Raw genomic sequence first — 18,641 nt, 5'->3', positions numbered from 1 at the left:
TGTTGTTGTGCAGGTAGTTTCCATCTAGGCCATGGTGTGTATCCAAGACTTCAGAGGGAGACAGCAGTGTTGTGGACAAGGCTTGAGGCTGGATCCAGGAGACCTGGGTTCTGGTCCTGGTGTGGCCTACTGCTAACGGGTAATTATGGCAGCTCTGCCTCTCTCGATCCATGCTTCGCTTCAGGAAGTGTGGGTGACAGTGGCCTTGCCCCTCACCATTAGCTCCCTGGGCTGCTATTTTCTATCACTAATTGTCCCAGTGATCTATTGTTTAATGTTAATAATTTTCTGTTTATACACTGGCTGAGCTCCCTTTGCAAGTCTGGTTAACTCTGGTGTTTTGGTCTTCTCAGGTTACAGTAACAAAACACCGCAGACTGGGTGACTTAACAACAGGTATTTATTGCTCACAGTTCTGGAGGCTAGGAAATCCAAGATCAAGATAGCCGGCCAGTTCAGTTCCTAGTGGTCTTTCTGACTTGCCACCACCTCCCTGTGTTCTAACAGGACAGAGAGAGAGAGAGAGAGCTCTAGTGTCTCCTCCTGCTCTTACGAGGGCCCTGTTCCTATCATGAGGATGCTGTTCCTCCCCCCAGGACCTCTCGTGACCTCCCAAACACTCCCATCTCCACAGACCATCACATTGGGCGGTAGCTTCAGCATTTTAGACAAGCACAGTTCAGGCCGAGCATCTGTCTTCTGCTTTGCCACGTCCTTCCTAAGTCGACTGGGTATTGATGGGGGAAGTCAAGCTAATCAGTGTTTCCAATCCTTTTGCCTTTCACCGGGCCCCTTCTGCACCTCTTTAATTCTTTGTATTGTGCCGCCCTGGCAGGTCCCCTACAGTAGCTCTTACAAATTTCATCCCATTCTCTCTTTTATCCTTCATAGCATCTCTCTCACACTCAGCAGACAACCTTAATTCTTAATTTACTGAGATGACACAGGCTATGAAGCAAAGGTCCCCTCCGTGCCCTTTCTCTCCATCTCAGGAAGAGGGGGTCACGCCTTGCTAAAGCAAACTCTTTATCTCCTTTATAATCTGCCCCCTAAAAGTAGCTCCTGCAAAGTTCTATTTTAGAGCGTCTTCTCTGTACGGGCAGCTGTCACCTTTTGAGGCCCATTCAACCTTTCTCCAGGCTATTGAGAAGACTTTGGTAATCTTTATTGAACATCCACCGTGTGAGGGGCACACTGCCAGGCATGCAGAGACGGGGGTGCAGAGATGAAGAGCCCCCACCTGGCCGCCACAGCTACACAGGGTGCACTGCAGTAAAGAGCGTTGTATCTTGCAGTTTCGGAAGAGCACGATCCAGACTTGGCGGTGGGAGGAAAGGATGCGGAGCTATACCTACCATTCTACTATGCTAAAGCATGCTTCTGTTTTTCTGTAAATGGGCAGATTTACTTCATTCTCTTAAAGGCATTATAGTATTCCTATGTTAGTATATATTTTTTTGTTTTTCTATTTAATTCAATTTTTTTCTTTATTTTTTAAAAATTTACATCCTAGTTAGCATTTAGTGCAACAATGATTTCAGGAGTAGATTCCTTCGTGCCCCTTACCCGTGTAGCCCATCCCCCCTCCCCTCCAGCAACCCTCTGTTCTCCATATTTAAGAGTCTCTCATGTTTTGTCGCCCTCCCTGTTTTTATATTATTTTTGCTTCCCTTCCCTTATGTTCATCTGTTTTGTATCTTAAAGTCCTCATATGAGTGAAGTCATATGATCTTTATCTTTCTCTAATTTTGCTTAGCACAATACCCTCTGGTTCCATCCACGTTGTTGCAAATGGCAAGACTTCATTCTTTTTGATTGCTGAGTAATACTCCATTGTGTATATGTATATACAATGTACACCACATCTTCTTGATCCATTCATCCATTGATGGACATTTGGGCTCTTTCCATACTGTGGCTATTGTAGATAGCGCTGCTATAAACATTGAGGTGCATATGCCCCTTTGAAACAGCACACCTGTATCCCTTGGATAAATACCTAGTAGTGCAATTGCTAGGTCTTAGGGTAGTTCTATTTTAAACTTTTTGAGGAAACTCCATACTGTTTTCCAGAGTGGCTGCACCAGTTTGCATTCCCACCAGCAGTGCAAAAGCGTTCCCCTTTCTCCGCATCCTCGCCAACACCTGTTGTTGCCTGAGTTGTTAATATTAGCCATTCTGACAGGTGTGAGGTGGTATCGCCTATTGTTCATATATTTGACTGTCAATGGACAATTTTGTTATCTTTTGCCATCACAAACAGTGCTGTGGTGAACACCCCTGTACGTGTATCTTTGCTTACAACTGCAAGCATCTGGGCAGTATGAATCCCCGGAAGTGTTACTGTTGAATCGAGGGCGTGCCCATGTTTTGTCAGATCCGCCAGCAAGGTGTTTGAACCTGGTGCACTTAAAGCAGGCGGGGGTGTGAAACGCCAGGCCAGGAGCGGCGCGGCCTCCGAGCAGCAGGCGGCGCTGTGAGCGTGTCTGTGCGGAAGCGGCGCGGGCCGCGCTGACCCACTTCCGGCGGCGGTGGCGGTGGCGGCGGTGGTGGCGCAGCGGGGCTAAGGCCCAGGATCTGGCGGGTGCTTGCGCACGATGCCGTATGCCAACCAGCCCACCGTACGGATCACGGAGCTCACGGACGAGAATGTCAAGTTCATCATCGAGAACACGGACCTGGCGTAAGGCTGCTGAGGGAAGAGGCCGGCGGCTGGGGAGCGCGGGGGGCTCGGGGCCGGGCGGGGGTCGTGACCTTCTAGAGCTGGGTCCCGGCGGCGGGGCTTTTGCTTTGGGAACCGTGGGCGCGGGGCGGCGGCGGCTATGCCGCGGCGCCCTCACGCCGCTTGGTTTTCATCCCTCAGGGTGGCCAACTCCATTCGGAGGGTCTTCATCGCCGAGGTGCCCATAATAGGTAAGCAGACCCACCTGTCGTTGCCCACACACGTCCCCACACACCTCGGGGCTACTGCCCGGTCAACCCGGAGCCTGATTGGGCTGGTGGTGGGAGCTCTGAAAAGACAGCAGTGCTGGAGATCTGATCAGACCCCGTACCCTTGGCCCAGGGACACTTAGGTCCACCCTTAACGAATGCGTTGATGAAGAGCCAGAGTTCGGGAGTCTGCGTATTTGGGCTTGAATACCGTGTTCACTTCCTGCCCCTGTGAAACTTGGGCAAGTTCTTCAACTGCGTGCCGCGGTTTTCTCTGTAGCATTCGGACGTTGACGAATGTAAGCCCGTTGACGGGACTTACAGCGTGGCGGCAAGGATTAAGTGGCGGAGTCTCTATTAGATGCCTGTGTTGAGCACCGGTGATGTCTTCTTATGAATCCGTTCCTTCAGCTGCACTTAGGGGCCGTGCCAGGCAGTGTGCTAGGAAGTGGGAAGTGCGTAGTGCAGCGTTCTTGCACTCGTGGGGCGCACAGTGGAGTTGCTGGGGAACGGCGAAGCCGCCGCCGACACTACTGCCCGGTAGCCTGGGATCCGCATTTAAGGAGTAGACGCTGCGGTGCTGCTGCTGCTGCTTAGAGGAAGGAGGGTCTGCTCTGGTTCCAGCCGCCTCGCTCCAGGTCTTTTACACACGTATAAGTCGACTACAGATGTTTTCTGAGCGTCAATTCAAAGTTTGGGTTGGAGAAAGGAATGTAACTAAGTTGCTACATGGAGTGTGCAGACGCCTAAGGAGATGAGCACGCGTGTGATTGGTAAACAAGAGAACTTTGGAGTTTCCACCTTTACAATCCCCAGTCACTGCTTCAACTCAGAGCTTGGAGTGCTTGTCTTCCTCCTCCCTAACCACCTCATGTGTCTGGGCCTCAGTTTCCTCATGAGTAAAGTGAGGGAGTTGTACTTTATGATGCAGCCCTGACACTAGAGTCTAAATGCTACTTTCCCCACAAATTCAGTTCTGCAGATAATACTTACTGTCACCTGCTACATTCTAGGCCGCACAGGGAATACGAAAGTTAAGACACCTTAAAACCACAGCCCAGGGATTTTTCGAAGCTTGAGGTAGAGACAAGACTTACATAAATAGAACACAGTGCAAAATAGGACAGGTGTCTTTAGTCTGGACAGTTTTGTGAGGGAAGAGCTTGCAGGGAGGAAGTGTTGGTATGTGTACCACGGAGGGCAGGCAAGGTTTGGTTTGGAGGAGGCTCAAGGAGTTTAACCTGCACAGGTGAGGATAAGGGCACGCGGTAGTAAGGAGGCCAAGTCAGAAAAGCCTGGCTTCTGGTCCTTACTTGGCTTGGGTTAGGGAAGCAGTGGAAAGCCTAGGACAAAGCAGATTGGGTCGTAACTGATCCTCTCCTGACTTCCGTTCCTAGTGTCCACACCCTTTGTTTGGTAATTGGGCTCAGTGCCATTTGGTTTATGGATTTGTTTGCATGCAGGTGTGTATTTATGAACGAATATGCGTTTAAGTCAAATGTGTGTGAGAATGCAGTCCTTACCCTTCTGTTAGCTCATTGCTGGTAGGAATTGGGTTTGATACTTAGTATGTGTGCTGTGCACTTTAAAGGAATTCTCTAAACGTTAGTCGATTAATAATAAAGAGTTAAATTGTATAATTTGGTCATTGTATCATGAAATAAGGACCATAAGTCTGTGTTACTTCTGTGAGATTTCCTTTGTTTGTTTGTTTGTTTGTTTAAAGAGAGAGGGGGCTGCCTGGGTGGCTCAGTTGGTCAAGCGTCCGACTTCTACTCAGGTCATGATCTCATGGTTTGTGGGTTTGAGCCCCGCGTCGGGCTCTGTGCTGACAGCCAGCTTAGAGCCTGGAGCCTGTTTCAGATTCTGTGTCTCCCTCTCTCTCTCTGACCCTCTCCTGTGCACACTGTCTGTCTCTCTCTCAGAAATAAATAAAAAACATTAAAAAAATTTTTTGAGAGAGAGAGAGAAATGTGTGCAAGCAGCGGAAGGGCATAGAGAGAGGGAGACACAGAATCTGAAGCAGGCTCCAGGCTCCGAGCTCTCAGCAGAGCACCCAGCGTGGGGCTCGAACTCACGAACCGTGAGATCATAACCTGAGCCAAAGTCAGACACTCAACCGACTGAGCCACCCAGGTGCCCCAGTTTTCCCTAACTTTTAAATGCCCAAGTAGTTTGTATTCACGGATGTTGACATGAATGGCAGATGTAAATGCTTCTCACAGAAATAATCAGCTTGAAGAAACATGTGCCCACTGCCATGCTGTTCCCTAAGTCAGTATTTTTTGTGTGGGACAGGCAATCCCCAGCATTAAATCTGCCTGATTAGGGATGGAGGTCATGTTGCATGTGGTTCTTGTTAAAATACAGATTTCTAGCCCCCACTTGAGCTCTGGAATCAATTTCTAGCAGCCTGGCCCACGCCCCCTGCAATTTAGTAAACATCAACCAGGTGCTTCTTAAATCTTGAGAACCATTGCTCGATGTCTCTAAGTGAATTTGGTGGCTAAACTGCTTATCTGTTTTCGTTATTTTCTTTAGCCATTGACTGGGTTCAAATTGATGCCAATTCTTCCGTCCTTCATGATGAGTTCATCGCTCACAGACTCGGTGAGTGCTGGGTTGTAGAAGTGAGGGGGCTGTGCCCGGTGTCAGAGGATATCGCCTCACTCCCAAGGGGACTTCTAGGTTCTCCTTTTGACTTGGCCATTTGGACTGCTTTAACATGCTTTTCTGTTTCTTCCAGGACTAATCCCCCTCACAAGTGACGACATTGTGGACAAGCTGCAGTACTCCCGGGTATGCTATGTGATTGGGTGGAATGTGCGGTGGGGGATAGGGGGTTCACTTCTCAGGGGTTTTCCTGACATTTTCCTTCTTGCTATTAGAAACACAGCATGGAGATGTTGCCTTAGGGCCCGAGCAGGCACTGGTCCGTGGTCCTGCCAGGCTTTAGGTGATCAAGCTCCAGGAGCATCAGGGAGTTTCTCCTGCCAGCCACACAAGACGGGGTGTACACCAGAATACCCATTTACACTGAACAGTGGGGGCGCTGCCTTTTCAGAGTCTGATCTGTTCCGATTCTACTTTCCAGGGGGTCTTTTCCCAGTAATGGGAGCCTAGGAGGCCCAAGGGAGCCAAGAGAAGGTTGGGGGGTTCGGGAGAGGTAGGGGTGAGAACAAGGAAAGGGAGTGGGAAACTGTCCCCCACAGCAGCACCTGAGGAAGGGCTGGTGTCTGCCAGATCCGTGCCTCTCCTTGTGGGTGGTGCTTGTTAATCATGCTTCTTCTTCTAGGGCCCTGTTTCCTTTCTGTGATGTGTTAACAGGCCTTGGACTTGGGGGGCGTGAGACAGGAATAGGTTCCCTGCATACTTTCCCCAGGGCTGTGTTAGATAACTGCTTGAGACTCTTCCTTCTTGACGGCTTTGGGTGGTCCTTAATTTGCCCATTCTCTTTATTCCCTAGGTCGTGCCATTTTTGTGTGGCTAATTTGATATGTTAAAAATCTGTATTTCTTATTTTTAAATTTTTACTTAATTTTTTGAATTTACACCCAAGTTAATTAGCATATAGTGCAACAATGATTTCAAGAGTAGATTCCTTAATGCCCCTTAGCCCATCCTCCCTCCCACAAATCCTCCAGTAACCCTGTTTGTTCTTCATATTTAAGAATCTTTACGTTTTGTCCCCCAGCCTGTTTTTATATCTTTGCTTCCCTTCCCTTATGTTCATTGTTTTGTGTCTTAAAGTCCTCATATGAGTGAAGTCCTATTTGTCTTTCTCTAATTTTGCTTAGCATAATACTCTCTAGTTCCATCTGTGTAGTTGCAAGTGGCAAGATGTCATTCTTTTTGATTGTCAAATAATACTTCATAAATCCGTATTTTTTAAAAATGCAATTTATTGTCAAATTGGTTTCCATACAACACCCAGTGCTCATCCCGACAACTGCCCTCCTCCATGCCCACCACCCACTTTCCCCTCTCCCACAGCCCCCATTGACCCTCAGTTCTCAGTATTCAAGAGTCCCTTGTGGTTTGCCTCCCTCCCTCTCTGTAACTTTTTTCTTCCCCTTCCCCATGGTCTTCTGTTAAGTTTCTCAAGATCCACATGAGTGGGAACATACGGTGTCTTTCTCTGACTGACATGTTTCACTTAGCATAATACCCTCAAGTTTCATCCACGCTGCTGCAGATGGCCAGATTTCATTCTTTCTCATTGCCAAGTAGTATTTCATTGTATATGTAAACCACATCTTCTTGATCCATTCGTCAGTTGATGGACACTTAGCCTCTTCTGATGATTTGGCTATTGTTGAAAGTGCTGGTGTGAACATTGGGGTACATGTGCTCCTATGCATCAGCACTCCTGTATCCCTTGGGTAAATTCTTAGCAGTGCTATTGCTGGGTCGTAGGGGAGTTCTATTGTTAGTTTCCTGAGGAACCTCCACACTGTTTTCCAGAGGGGCTGTACCAGCTTACATTCCCACCAACAGTGCAGGAGGGTGCCCATTTCTCCACATCCTCGCCAGCATCTAGAGTCCTCTGATTTGCTCATTTTAGCCACTCTGCCTGGCGTGAGGTAGTATCTCAGTGTGCTTTTGATTTGTATTTCCCTGATGAGGAGGGATGTTTAGCATCATTTCGTGTGTCTGTTGGCCATCTGGATGTCCTCTTTGGAGAAGTGTCTGTTCATGTCTTCTGCCCATTTCTTCACTGGATTATTTGTTTTTCAGGTGTGGAGTTTGGTGAGTTCCTTTATAGATTTTGGATACTAGCCCTTTATCTGATATGTCATTTGCAACTATCTTTTCCTATTCTGTCAGTTGCCTTTTAGTTTTGTTGATTGTTTCCTTTGCAGTGCAGAAGCATTTTATCTTGATGAAGTCCCAATAGTTCATTTTTACTTCTAATTTTTTTGCCTTTGGAGATGTGTTGAGTAAGAAATTGCTGCGGCTGATGTCAAAGAAGTTTTTCCTGCTTTCTCCTCTAGGGTTTTGATGGTTTCCTGTCTCACATTCAGGTTCTTTATCCATTCTGAGTTTATTTTTGTGTATGATGTGAGAAAATGATCTAGTTTCATTCTTTGCGTTGCTGTACAGTTCTCCCAGCACCATCTGTTAAAGAGGCTGTCTTTTTTCCATTGGATACTCTTTCCTGCTTTGTCAAAGATTAGTTGGCCATACACTTGTGGGTCCAATTCTGGGTTCTCTATTCTATTCCATTGGTCTGTGTGTCTGTTTTTGTGCCAATACCATACTGTCCTGATGGTTACAGCTTTGTAGCAGAGGCTAAAATCTGTGATTGTGATGCCTCCTGTTTGGGTTTTCTTCTTTAATATTACTTTGGCTATTCAGGATCTTTTGTGGTTCCATACAAATTTTAGGATTGTTCTAGCTTTGAGAAGATTGCTGGTGCAATTTTGATTGGGATTGCATTGAATATGTAGATTGCTTTGGGTAGTGCTGACATTTTAACAATATTTATTATTTCAATCCATGAGCATGAAATGTTTTTCCATTTTTTGGTGTCGTCTTCAATTTCCTTCATAAGCTTTCTGTGGTTTTCAGCATACAGATCTTTTACATCTTTGGTTAGGTTTATTCCTAGGTATTTTATGGTCCTTGGTGCAATTGTGAATGGGATTAGTTTCTTTTTAAAAATTTTTTATAGCTTATTTTTGAGGCAGAGCACGAGTCAGGGAGGGCCAGAGAGAGAGGGAGACACAGACTTCAGGCTCTGAGCTATAGCACAGAACCTGATGAGGGACTCAAACCCAAAAACCTCAAGATCATGACCTGAGCCAGTGTCGAACGCTTAACTGACTAAGCCACCCAGGCACCCTCAGTTTCTTGATTTCTCTTTCTGTTGCTTCATTATTGGTGTATAAAAATGCATCCGATTTATGTACATTGATTTTGTACCCTGCAACTTTGCTGAATTCATGTATCAGTTCTAGCAGACTTTTGGTGGAATCTTTTGGGTTTTCCATGTAGAGAGAGTATCATGTCTGCGAAAAGTGAAAGTTTTACTTCATCTTTGCCAATTCGGGTGCCTTTTATTTCCTTTTGTTGTCTGATTGCTGAGGCTGGGTCTTCCAGCACTATGTTAAACAAAGCGGTGAGAGAGGGCATCCCTGTCGTGTTCCTGATCTCAGGGGACAAGCTCTCTCAGTTTTTCCCCATTGATGGTAATATTAGCTGAGGGCTTCTCATAGATGGCTTTTATAATGTTTAAGTATGTTTCTGCTATCCCAACTTTCTTGACCCTTTTTATTAAGGTTGCTGTGTTTTGTCAAATGCTTTTTCTGCATCTATTGACAGGATCATATGGTTCTTTTGTTTTGTTAATGTGATGTATCACATGGATTGATTTGCGAATATTGAATCAGCCCTGTAGCCCAGGAATGAATCCCACTTGATTATGTTGTAGAATTCTTTTTATGTGCTGTTGAATTTGATTTCCTAGTATCTGGTTGAGAATCTTTACATCTATATTCATCAAGGATATTGGCTTGTAGTTCTTTTTTTTTTTTGGCTGTGTCTTTGGTTTGGGAATCAAAGTGATGCTAGCTTCATAGAATGAGTCTGGAAGTTTTCCTTCCATTTGTATTTTTGGGACAGCTTGAGGATAGGTATTAAATTTTGCTTTAAATGTCTGGTAGAATTCCCCAGGGATGCTATCTGGTCCAGGACTCTTATGTGTTGGGAGATTTTTGATAACTGATTCAGTTTCTTCACTAGTTATGGGTCTGTTCAAATTTTCTATTTCTTCTCATTTGAGTTTTGGTAGTGTCTCGGTGTTTAGGAATTCGTCCATTTCTTCCAGGTTGTCCAGTTTGTTGGCGTATAATTTTTCATAGTATTCTCTGGTAATTGCTTGTATTTCTGAGGGATTGGTTGTAATAAATACATTTCCATTTGTGATTTTATCTGTTTGGATGCTCTCTTCTTTTTGAGAAGCCTGGCTAGAGGTTTATCAATTTTATTTGTTCAAAAAACCAACTCTTGGTTTCCTTGATCTGTTCTGTTTTTTTGGATTCTATATTGTTTATTTCTGCTCAGATCTTTGTTATTTCTCTTTTTCTGCTGGCTTTGGGGTTTCTTTGCTGTCCTGCTTCTAGTTCCGCTAGGTGTGCTGTTAGATTTTGTATTTGGGATTTTTCTTGTTTCTTGAGATGGGCCTGGATTGCAGTGTATTTTCCTCTTAGGACAGCCTTTGCTTCATCCCAAAGGATTTGGATTGTTGTATTTTCATTTTCATTTGTTTCCATATATTTTTTAATTTCTTCTCTAATTGCCTGGTTGGCCAATTCATTCTTTAGTAGAATGTTCTTTAACCTCCATGCTTTGGGAGGTTTTCCAAATTTTTTCTTGTGGTTGAGTTGAATAGCATTGTGATCTGAAAGTGCATGGTATGATCTCAAATCTTTTATATTTGAGGGGGCTGTTTTGTGACCCAGTATGTAATCTGTCTTGGAGAATGTACCCTGTGCACTTGAGAAGAAAGTGTATTCCACTACTTTGGGATGTAGAGTTCTAAATATATGTCAAGTTCTTCTGGTCCAATGTATCGCTCAGGGCCATTGTTTCTTTACTGATTCTCTGTCTAGCTGATCTATCCATTGCTGTAAGTGGAGTATTAAAGTCCCCTGCTATTAGCACATTCTTATCAATAAGATTGTCTATGTTTGTGATTGTTTTATATATTTGGGTGCTTCCGAATTCGATGCGTAGACATTTATAATTGTTAGCTTTTCCTGACCCTGTAATTATTATATAATATCCTTCTTCATCTCTTGTTACTGCCTTTAATTTAAAGTTTTGTTTGTCTGATATAAGTATAACTACTCCAGCTTTCCTTTGATTTCCAGTAGCTTGATAGATGGTTCTCCATCCTCTCACTTTTAATCTGAAGGTGTCCTGAGGTCTAAAATGAGTCTCTTGTGGACCGCAAATAGATGGGTCTTGTTTCTTTCTTTTTTTCCTCCATTCTGCTACCCTATGTCTTTTTTTTTTTTTTTTTTTTTAATATTTTTATTCATTTCTAAGAGAGAGAGACAGCGTGAGCAGGGGAGGGTCAGAGAGAGAGGGAGTCACAGACTGAAACAGGCTCCTGGCTCTGTGCTGGCAGTCAGCACAGAGCCCGACGCGGGGCTCGAACCCACGAACCGCGAGATCATGACCTAAGCGAAAGTCGGACGCTTGACCGACTAAGCCACCCAGGCGCCCCATGCTACCCTGTGTCTTTTGATTGGAGCATTTAGTCCATTTACATTCAGTGTTGTTATTAAAAAATACGGGTTTAGAGTCCTTGCGTTCTCTGTAGGTTTCATGCTTGTAGTGGTGTCTCTCGTACCTTGTGTTCCTTGCAACATTTCCCTCATAGAGTCCCCCTTAGGATCTCTTGTAGGGCTGGTTTAGTGGTGATGACCTCTTTCCGTTTTTGCTTGTTTGGGAAAACCTTTATCTCTCCTTCTATTCTGAATGCTCAGCTTGCTGGATAAAGGATTCTTAGCTGCATATTTTTCCTGTTCATCACATTGAAGATTTCCTGCCACTCCTTTCTGGCCTGCCAAGTTTCAGTAGACAGGTCTACTACTAACCTTATGAGTCTATCTTTGTAAGGTAAGGCCTGTTTATCCCTAGCTGCTTTCAGAATTCTCTTTATCCTTGTATTTTGCCAGTTTCACTGTGATGTGTCGTGCAGAAGTTAGATTCAAGTTACGTCTGAGGGGGAGGTCTCTGTGCCCCTTGGATTTCAATGTCTGTTTCCTTCCCCATGTGAGGGAAGTTCTCAGCTATGATTTGTTCAACTACCCCTGCAACCCCTTTCTGTCTCTCTTCTTATGGAATTTCTATGATACGAGTATTGTTCTGTTAGATGGCATCACTTTTCTCTAATTCTCCTTTCATGATCCTGGATTATTTTATCTCTTTTTCTCTGGTTCCTCCTTTTCCATGATTTTATCTTCTAATTCACCTATTCTCCTCTCTGCCTCTTCAATCCACGCTGTGGCCGCCTCCATTTTATTTTGCACCTCATTTTTATAGCATTTTCTAATCCATCATGACTGTTTTTAAGATCCTTGATCTCTGCAGCAGTGGAGTCTCTGCTGTCTTCTATGCTTTTTTCAAGCCCAGCAATTAATTTTATGACTATTATTCTAAATTCTTGTTCATTTATATTGCTTGTATCTGTTTTGATTAATTCTTTAGCTGTCACTTCTTCCTGGAATTTCTTTTGAGGAGAAGTATTCCATTTTTGTCATTTTGGCTAGTTTTCTGTCCCTTGTACATTTGAAAAGCTTGTTATGTGCTCTGCACCTGCAAGCACTGCTGTACTAAAGGGGGTTCATACAGTGTCCAGGGCCTGGCCGTTCAGGGGGTGTTTTTTTTGGAGAGTGTTACTTGCTCTCTGTTGTTGTAACTTTAGTTACTTTCTTTCCTTACTGGCAGTGATGTTTTGGACCCTCCACCAGGTGTGCTTTGATTTGTTCCTTGAAGTAGCCCTGGAAAGGAAAACAGACAAACAGGAAACAAAAACATGCAAACACACAAAACAAGCAAGCAAACAAAACCAAAAAAACAATCTAAAAGCAAAAAACCAGAAACACCAGCTACAAGTGGAGAACAGGGTGGAGGCGGTGCTGATGGAGGAGCACGTACAAAGAATTGACAGGAGCGGGGGTAAAAGAAAATGAATATTGGCCAGGCAGAGAGACTAAACGGCTTAATCTTGAGAGAGAGAAAGGAGAATAAGGAAGGAGGCGAGGAAAAAGAAACGAAGATAAAGTTACCCAGAGAAGCTATGTGGCCTGATTATTCCAGAGAGAGAGAGAAAGGAAAGAAAAGGAGGTGTTGTCAAACATGGATCAAGAGAAGAGATTAAATGTTTAAGCAAACTAATAACCAGAGTAACCAGCCTAGAGAAGGGAAGGAATAAGAAGGAGAAAAGGGAGAGTAGAGCTGAATAACCAGAGCTGACCTAGAGTTCATCCGGGCAACGCCGCGCTGGTGGGCCGGGGGGCCATCTGGTTCCGCCGTGCCTACCCCTGTCTATCCCGCTCTGCCGTCTAGCTGCGGAGGGGAGTGGCTGGGTGCAGGCCGGTCCCGCCCCCACGGTGGGCCCTGAGGCCGCACCTTGGCGGTTGTGGGGAGAAAATTGGCGACCCCCCAGCCCGCTTTTTTGGATCCGTCCTCACTGTGCTCGGGTGCAGTCAGGCGGCGTGCCTGGCTCCACCGTCTCCGTGTCCTGTGCTTAGCTGGGATTTAAACTCTCGCTCCGAGCACGTGGTCCCCCGGCTGCGGCACAGCTTCAGGAGAGGGGACCGGTTTCCCCCGCCACACCCTGCGCACTTGACCTACCACCGAGCCCGGGGCTGGCTCCCCTCCTCCCCAGGTGTGCAAACAGGGCAGCAGCCCCAGTCTGAAGAAAGCCCTGCAGTTAGAGCTGGGTGCCCTCTCTGTCCCGGGTTGCGGTTTTTCTCTTGTCCAGATACAGGCCTACTCTTCCCCAGCCTCTCTTTCTCTCCCTTTGGCCCTGCCCCTCCCCCTCCGCAGAAGGGCGGTTTATCACCTGCCCATTTGCAGTCGCCCACCTATGGGTCCGTCCTGTTTTCCCGGCATGGTAGACAATCTCTTTTCCTCCCAGACTCTTGGGGTTCAAAGTCCTTTGGCTTCAGCCCTTCTTTGTTGGAGAGATGCGGGAAGTACGGATCCCCCTACTTCTCTGCCATGTTGGCGTAACTGTACTTTTTAAAGAGATGTTTAAATACACGGCAAAGTGTGGAGATGATCTGACCAGTACTCTTGCTCCCACCAAACAACTTTTCTTATTCCAGCATTTTGGCAATATTTGCTTCACGTCTCCAGATTTTTGTTTGTAAGAAATGAAACATCACAGATATTGGTGGGGGGCTGTTGTACAACCAGTTGAAGAGCAGCTTGGCAGGGCCTTGGGGAAAGGTATGCTTGCCCCATGACTAGCAGTTCCGTCCATTAAAGTTTTTCCAGTGTTTGCTGAACAAAGATGTTATGGTCCCCTTCTCTTTTTTTCTTTTTTCTGAAAATCTACATAAGTTAGAAAAATCAACTAATAAACAGCCATTTACTTTTAGCTTTAGTTACCAGCTGTTAATATTTCGCTACATCCGCTTGGTTTCTCCTCTCCATGTTATTTTTGTTGAACCATTTGAAAGTTGCAGATACCCTAACACTTTCCCCCCAATTACTTCAGCATGCTTGTCCTGAAACTAATGATATTTTCGTAGATAACCATTCCACCATGCTTAAGAATATTAGCATATTTTGTCATATTTTGAATATTTCAAATACTCAGATTTTACTAGTTGTCCCCCATATGTCCTTTCTGGCTTTTTGTCTGTCATCCAGCCAAGATTCATGCATGCATTTGGTTGTTAGACTTTTTTAGGCTCTTAATCTGAGATACCTCTCCTTGATGATATATATTTTTTGGGGGGGGTTGTGTACCTTTTTATATTTTTATTTTCCATGACATTTTGATTCTTCCATTTCATATTCTAATAGATTTTCGTTTGAAGTAATCTCTACTTCTAACGTGGGGCTCGAATTTAAAACTTGAAGAGCAAGAGTCATATGCTCTACTGATTAAGCCAGCTGGGTGCTCCTTTTCCATTTCATATTTATTTATTTACTTATTTTTGAAGGGGGTACGGGAGGAGCAGGGAGAAAGGGAGAGAAAGAATCCCAAACAGACTCTGTCCTGTCAGCTCAGAGCCCAACACAGGGCTCGATCTCAAACTGAGGTCATGACCTGAGCTGACATCAAGAATCGGATGCTTGGGGCGCTTGGGTGACTCAGTCGGTTAAGCGTCTGACTTCAGCTCAGGTCATGGTTTCATGGTTTCACGGTTCGTGGGTTCAAGCCCCGCGTTGCGCTCTGTGCTGACAGCTAGCTCAGAGCCTGGAGCCTGTTTCAGATTCTGTATCTCCCTCTCTGCCCCTCCCCTGCTCATGCTGTCTCGCTCCCGCTCCCCCTCCCCCCCATAAATAAAACATTAAAAAAAAAATCGGATGCTTAATTGACTGAGCCACTCAGGCGCCCAGCCGTTTCATAGTTCTAATCAGGGTCTAAGTTGTCTGCCCGCCTCACCTGTGTGTGACTGCAGACTGTCCAGGTGTGGCCTCTAGTTCCCCCTCCTTGTCTGAAAAAACCTCAGAAGCAAGTTAGATTTTCCTCACTGGCTTGAGGGGGAGAACAATTTGTTTGGTTAATTCCAGTAACTTTTCTTGTCTGAAGTCAAACTGTAGCAGATGGTCCCTGACATAGGAGTGGATTGTTTCAAGGGTTGCTTAAAGACCTATTGATAATTATTGAAGTTGAGTGATGGTTACTTTGCTCTGCTCTCGTGAGTGTGAAATTTCCCATAATGGAAAGGTTTTTTTGGTTGGTTTTTTAAAGAAAAGGCTAGTTAGTAGCCTAGAACTTGAAAGATACTTTTTTTGTTGTTGCTGGGATCATTTCATTTTAAATGATTGCATTCTTGAGCTAATTCATGTAGTTCATGGGAAGCTGCACTTTAAAACACGAAAGCCTTCGTCTCTTACTTAACACCTTGTGTCTCTGAAGCAGGGTGCTCCGAGGGCCAGGGTGGGAGTTGAGCAGTGTGTCTCCCGGTGGTGGCCTGGCAGCTGCTGGGGGTGGACAGTAAACACAGGCGCCGGCAGATATAGGTGGGCTCTAAGCTGTGAAGGGCCCACACACCGGTGGCCTGGAAGAATGGTGGGCCAGATAGACACAGCCCACAAGAGCTTGGAGCCTGTTGGCAGCCCTTGCACGTTAAGAAATGTAAGGACCTGGGTGTTAGAAGCTGGGGGCTCAGCATCCGCCACCTCTCCGTAGGCTCATTCCTGCCTGTCCCCCCGCCGCAGGACTGCACGTGCGAAGAGTTCTGCCCCGAGTGCTCCGTGGAGTTCACGCTTGATGTGCGGTGCAACGAAGACCAGACTCGTCACGTCACATCTCGAGACCTCATCTCCAACAGCCCCCGGGTCATTCCTGTCAGTGTCGCTCCGCGCCGTCCTTAGTCAGGACCCTGTTCTTCTTGTGTTCCCCTCTGCCTTTATCTGAGCTGCTCCCTAAACATGCTAATAATTGTGGGCGCCAGCCAGGGTGGACAGGAGCACTGCTGGTACTGTGTGCCCGCCCTCTGTCACCCGAGGACCCTTTTAGAGGCCCTGGTCCTGTTTTGACTGGGAAGCTGTCACCAGGCTGGGAGGTGTGGCCTGGAGTCCAGCTCCAGCACAGACTTTGTCCCAGTAGGTGCGCTTCGGCCCCCTCATTCCCGGCATCCCGTCCCTGGTCGGCAGGTGCTAGAACATAGTTGCCGGAAGAGGTGACTGGGGAGACGAGCAGCTAAGAAACGCCTCTGTTTGGGCCCCTTACAGGTGACCTCCCGGAACCGAGATAATGACCCCAATGACTACGTGGAGCAGGACGGTAAGGGGCTGGGGCTGGGGGTTATGCGGACATTTGCCCGATCTGCCGTCCTGCTGGACAGTACAGAACCAGAGACGAGACACAGCCCCTAGTGCTCTCTGGTCTCCTTGTCAGCTGACCTTTGAGTTGTTTTTCCCAATTGTGTGGTCTTCCAGGTCCAACTTCCGGGGACCATGTCTGTACCGGCCCTTGACTGACTCCCCCGTCTCCCCCACAGACATCCTCATCGTCAAGCTGAGGAAAGGCCAGGAGCTAAGACTTCGAGCCTACGCCAAAAAGGGCTTTGGCAAGGAGCATGCCAAGTGGAACCCCACCGCAGGGGTGGCTTTTGAATATGATCCTGACAATGCCCTGAGGCACACAGTGTATCCCAAGCCTGAGGAATGGTATGTTCTCATTGGATGTAAGGGCATTAAGGGTGGGGTGGTGTGGAAATGGCTCCTAGTCACCGGAGTTGGGGCAGGCTCACTGTGGACACAGTGCCCCAGAGGCAGCCGTAGCAGCCCTGTACTGACCTGTGTTTGACCTCAGGCCAAAGAGTGAGTACTCCGAACTGGATGAAGATGAGTCACAGGCTCCCTATGACCCCAACGGCAAGCCAGAGAGGTAAGGGCCTGGTCTGGCGCTGGAAGGCGAAGTGTACGAGTGTGAGGTGTTGGTGCGAGGTCTGCATTGGGGAGACCCTTCCCTCACGTCCCAGTGGCCGTGGGCTGAGGAAGGAAGGATAGTTGCGGAACCCATGACAGGTGCCTGTCCCGGGGCAGATCTCCTCCCGCGTAGTCACCGTGGGACACGGGGCCTCGGGTTATCCGCTCTGCTCCTGCTCGTGATACGCGGTCCCCAAAGGAGAGGATCTGCCTTGAGCCAGAAACGGACCAGTCTTCTGATAGTGAGCATGAGCCACTGCTCACTTGACCTTCCACTTTCTCCTCAATGTGGAGGAGAAGTGTTCTGAGGTTTCCCCAGGAGCTTTCTGAGCTAGCCGTGCCTCCTTGGAGTCCCGTAATGTGCAGCAGGCCCACCGTTAGTAAGAGGTTAAAGCCACCCAGGAGAGCACGCGTGACCCGAGGCTGGCGCTCAGGTGAGCCAGCCTGCGTCGTGGAGGGCTCTCACCACACTCTTCCTCTTAGGTTTTACTACAACGTCGAGTCCTGTGGCTCCCTGCGCCCTGAGACCATTGTTCTGTCGGCCCTCTCTGGATTGAAGAAGAAGCTGAGTGATTTACAGACCCAGTTAAGCCACGAGATCCAGAGTGATGTCCTAACCATAAACTAGCACAGCTCACCTGCGTAAACAAAAAAGAGGGGGATGTAGGCCAGCATCTAGATTTCAGGGCTCCAGAGCCTCTTCTAGCTTCTGGGGTGTGGACAGCTGTTGCTCAGGCTTCTTGGCAAACCATCTACAAGGGAGCCATGTGGAAGGGGAGGACTATCCCAGCCTTGCTCCGTTAGATTGCCAGGCGTGCCACCGGCATTTGAGGCAGTTTTTAACTAGACCTTACGTCCCTGGCTCTGCCCAGTACTTGCCAGTAGCACTCCCCAGAGCATCCCTTACGTCCCGTTTTCGTATGTGCCTTTGGGGGAGTTTTCTGTGAACCACTGAGCTGGCCCCTCTTCTCCGGGTCATTTCAGGTCTCCAGACCCCTTCTGTCCAAAAGGTGGAGGTTTCACAGTTGTACCTTGGACTTCTGGTGTTAGGATTAAGTGCTAGAACGCTCATTCAAGTTGTGTACCAACCCTTCCGGTCTCTGCTCTGAGCCACTCTACTGGCACTTCGCTCACATCTCCAAGTGTCCCTAACTTGAGAACCCCTGGAGAATAGGGATAGAGCCTGGCTGCCCCCCTGCCCCAGGTAAGGCCTGCATTTCATTCTCTGCCCACTAGTTATGAATTGCACTGCCAGTGGCCTGATCCTTTAAGTGTGGGTGCTGGGGGGCAAGGGCCTTAATGAAGGGAAGGTCTGGCCTTGACCCCTAGCCCTGTAGGTAGAGTCATGCCCAAAGTCGTTAATGAGGCAGCCTGGCAGGAGCAGCCTGGAGAAAACCAGAGATCAGTACAGAAAGGAAGGGATAATTTATTGATTCAGTAGTTGTCTTTTTAAAAGTTTTTATTTTTGGCAATAAAGAGCACAACATAATCTCCTTCATGCGTCATCGTGCCACTAACTGGAGCCAGCCGGCCCTCCCTCCCTCTCCAAGGCTTTGGGCACCGAGCTGGCTGTGGCCCCT

At 47.0% G+C, this 18,641-nt stretch overlaps 1 protein-coding gene across 1 annotated transcript; it reads left to right on the top strand.

The window, feature by feature from the left end:
* Positions 1 to 2,529: 2,529 nt before the first annotated feature.
* On the top strand, positions 2,530 to 18,554 carry POLR2C (RNA polymerase II subunit C). Its single transcript, XM_039232602.1, has 9 exons — positions 2,530 to 2,683; positions 2,864 to 2,913; positions 5,473 to 5,541; positions 5,678 to 5,730; positions 15,847 to 15,975; positions 16,363 to 16,414; positions 16,632 to 16,800; positions 16,946 to 17,020; positions 17,545 to 18,554. The coding sequence occupies exons 1-9, from the start codon at positions 2,598 to 2,600 to the stop codon at positions 17,687 to 17,689; spliced, it is 828 nt and encodes a 275-aa protein (XP_039088533.1). The 5' UTR covers positions 2,530 to 2,597; the 3' UTR covers positions 17,690 to 18,554.
* Positions 18,555 to 18,641: the final 87 nt, after the last annotated feature.

The sequence above is a fragment of the Hyaena hyaena genome, unplaced genomic scaffold (assembly GCF_003009895.1).
Source record: "Hyaena hyaena isolate Hyena2069 unplaced genomic scaffold, ASM300989v1 scaffold_68, whole genome shotgun sequence".
NCBI classification, from domain to species: Eukaryota; Metazoa; Chordata; class Mammalia; order Carnivora; family Hyaenidae; genus Hyaena; species Hyaena hyaena.
This window is presented reverse-complemented; position numbering and strand designations above follow the sequence as displayed.

Coding starts and splice junctions, on each gene's coding strand:
- POLR2C (XM_039232602.1), top strand. CDS start 2,598: ATGCCGTATGCCAACCAGCCCACCGTACGGATCACGGAGCTCACGGAC. Junction 2,684..2,863: donor ATCGAGAACACGGACCTGGC/GTAAGGCTGCTG, acceptor TTCATCCCTCAG/GGTGGCCAACTCCATTCGGA. Junction 16,415..16,631: donor TGACTACGTGGAGCAGGACG/GTAAGGGGCTGG, acceptor TCTCCCCCACAG/ACATCCTCATCGTCAAGCTG.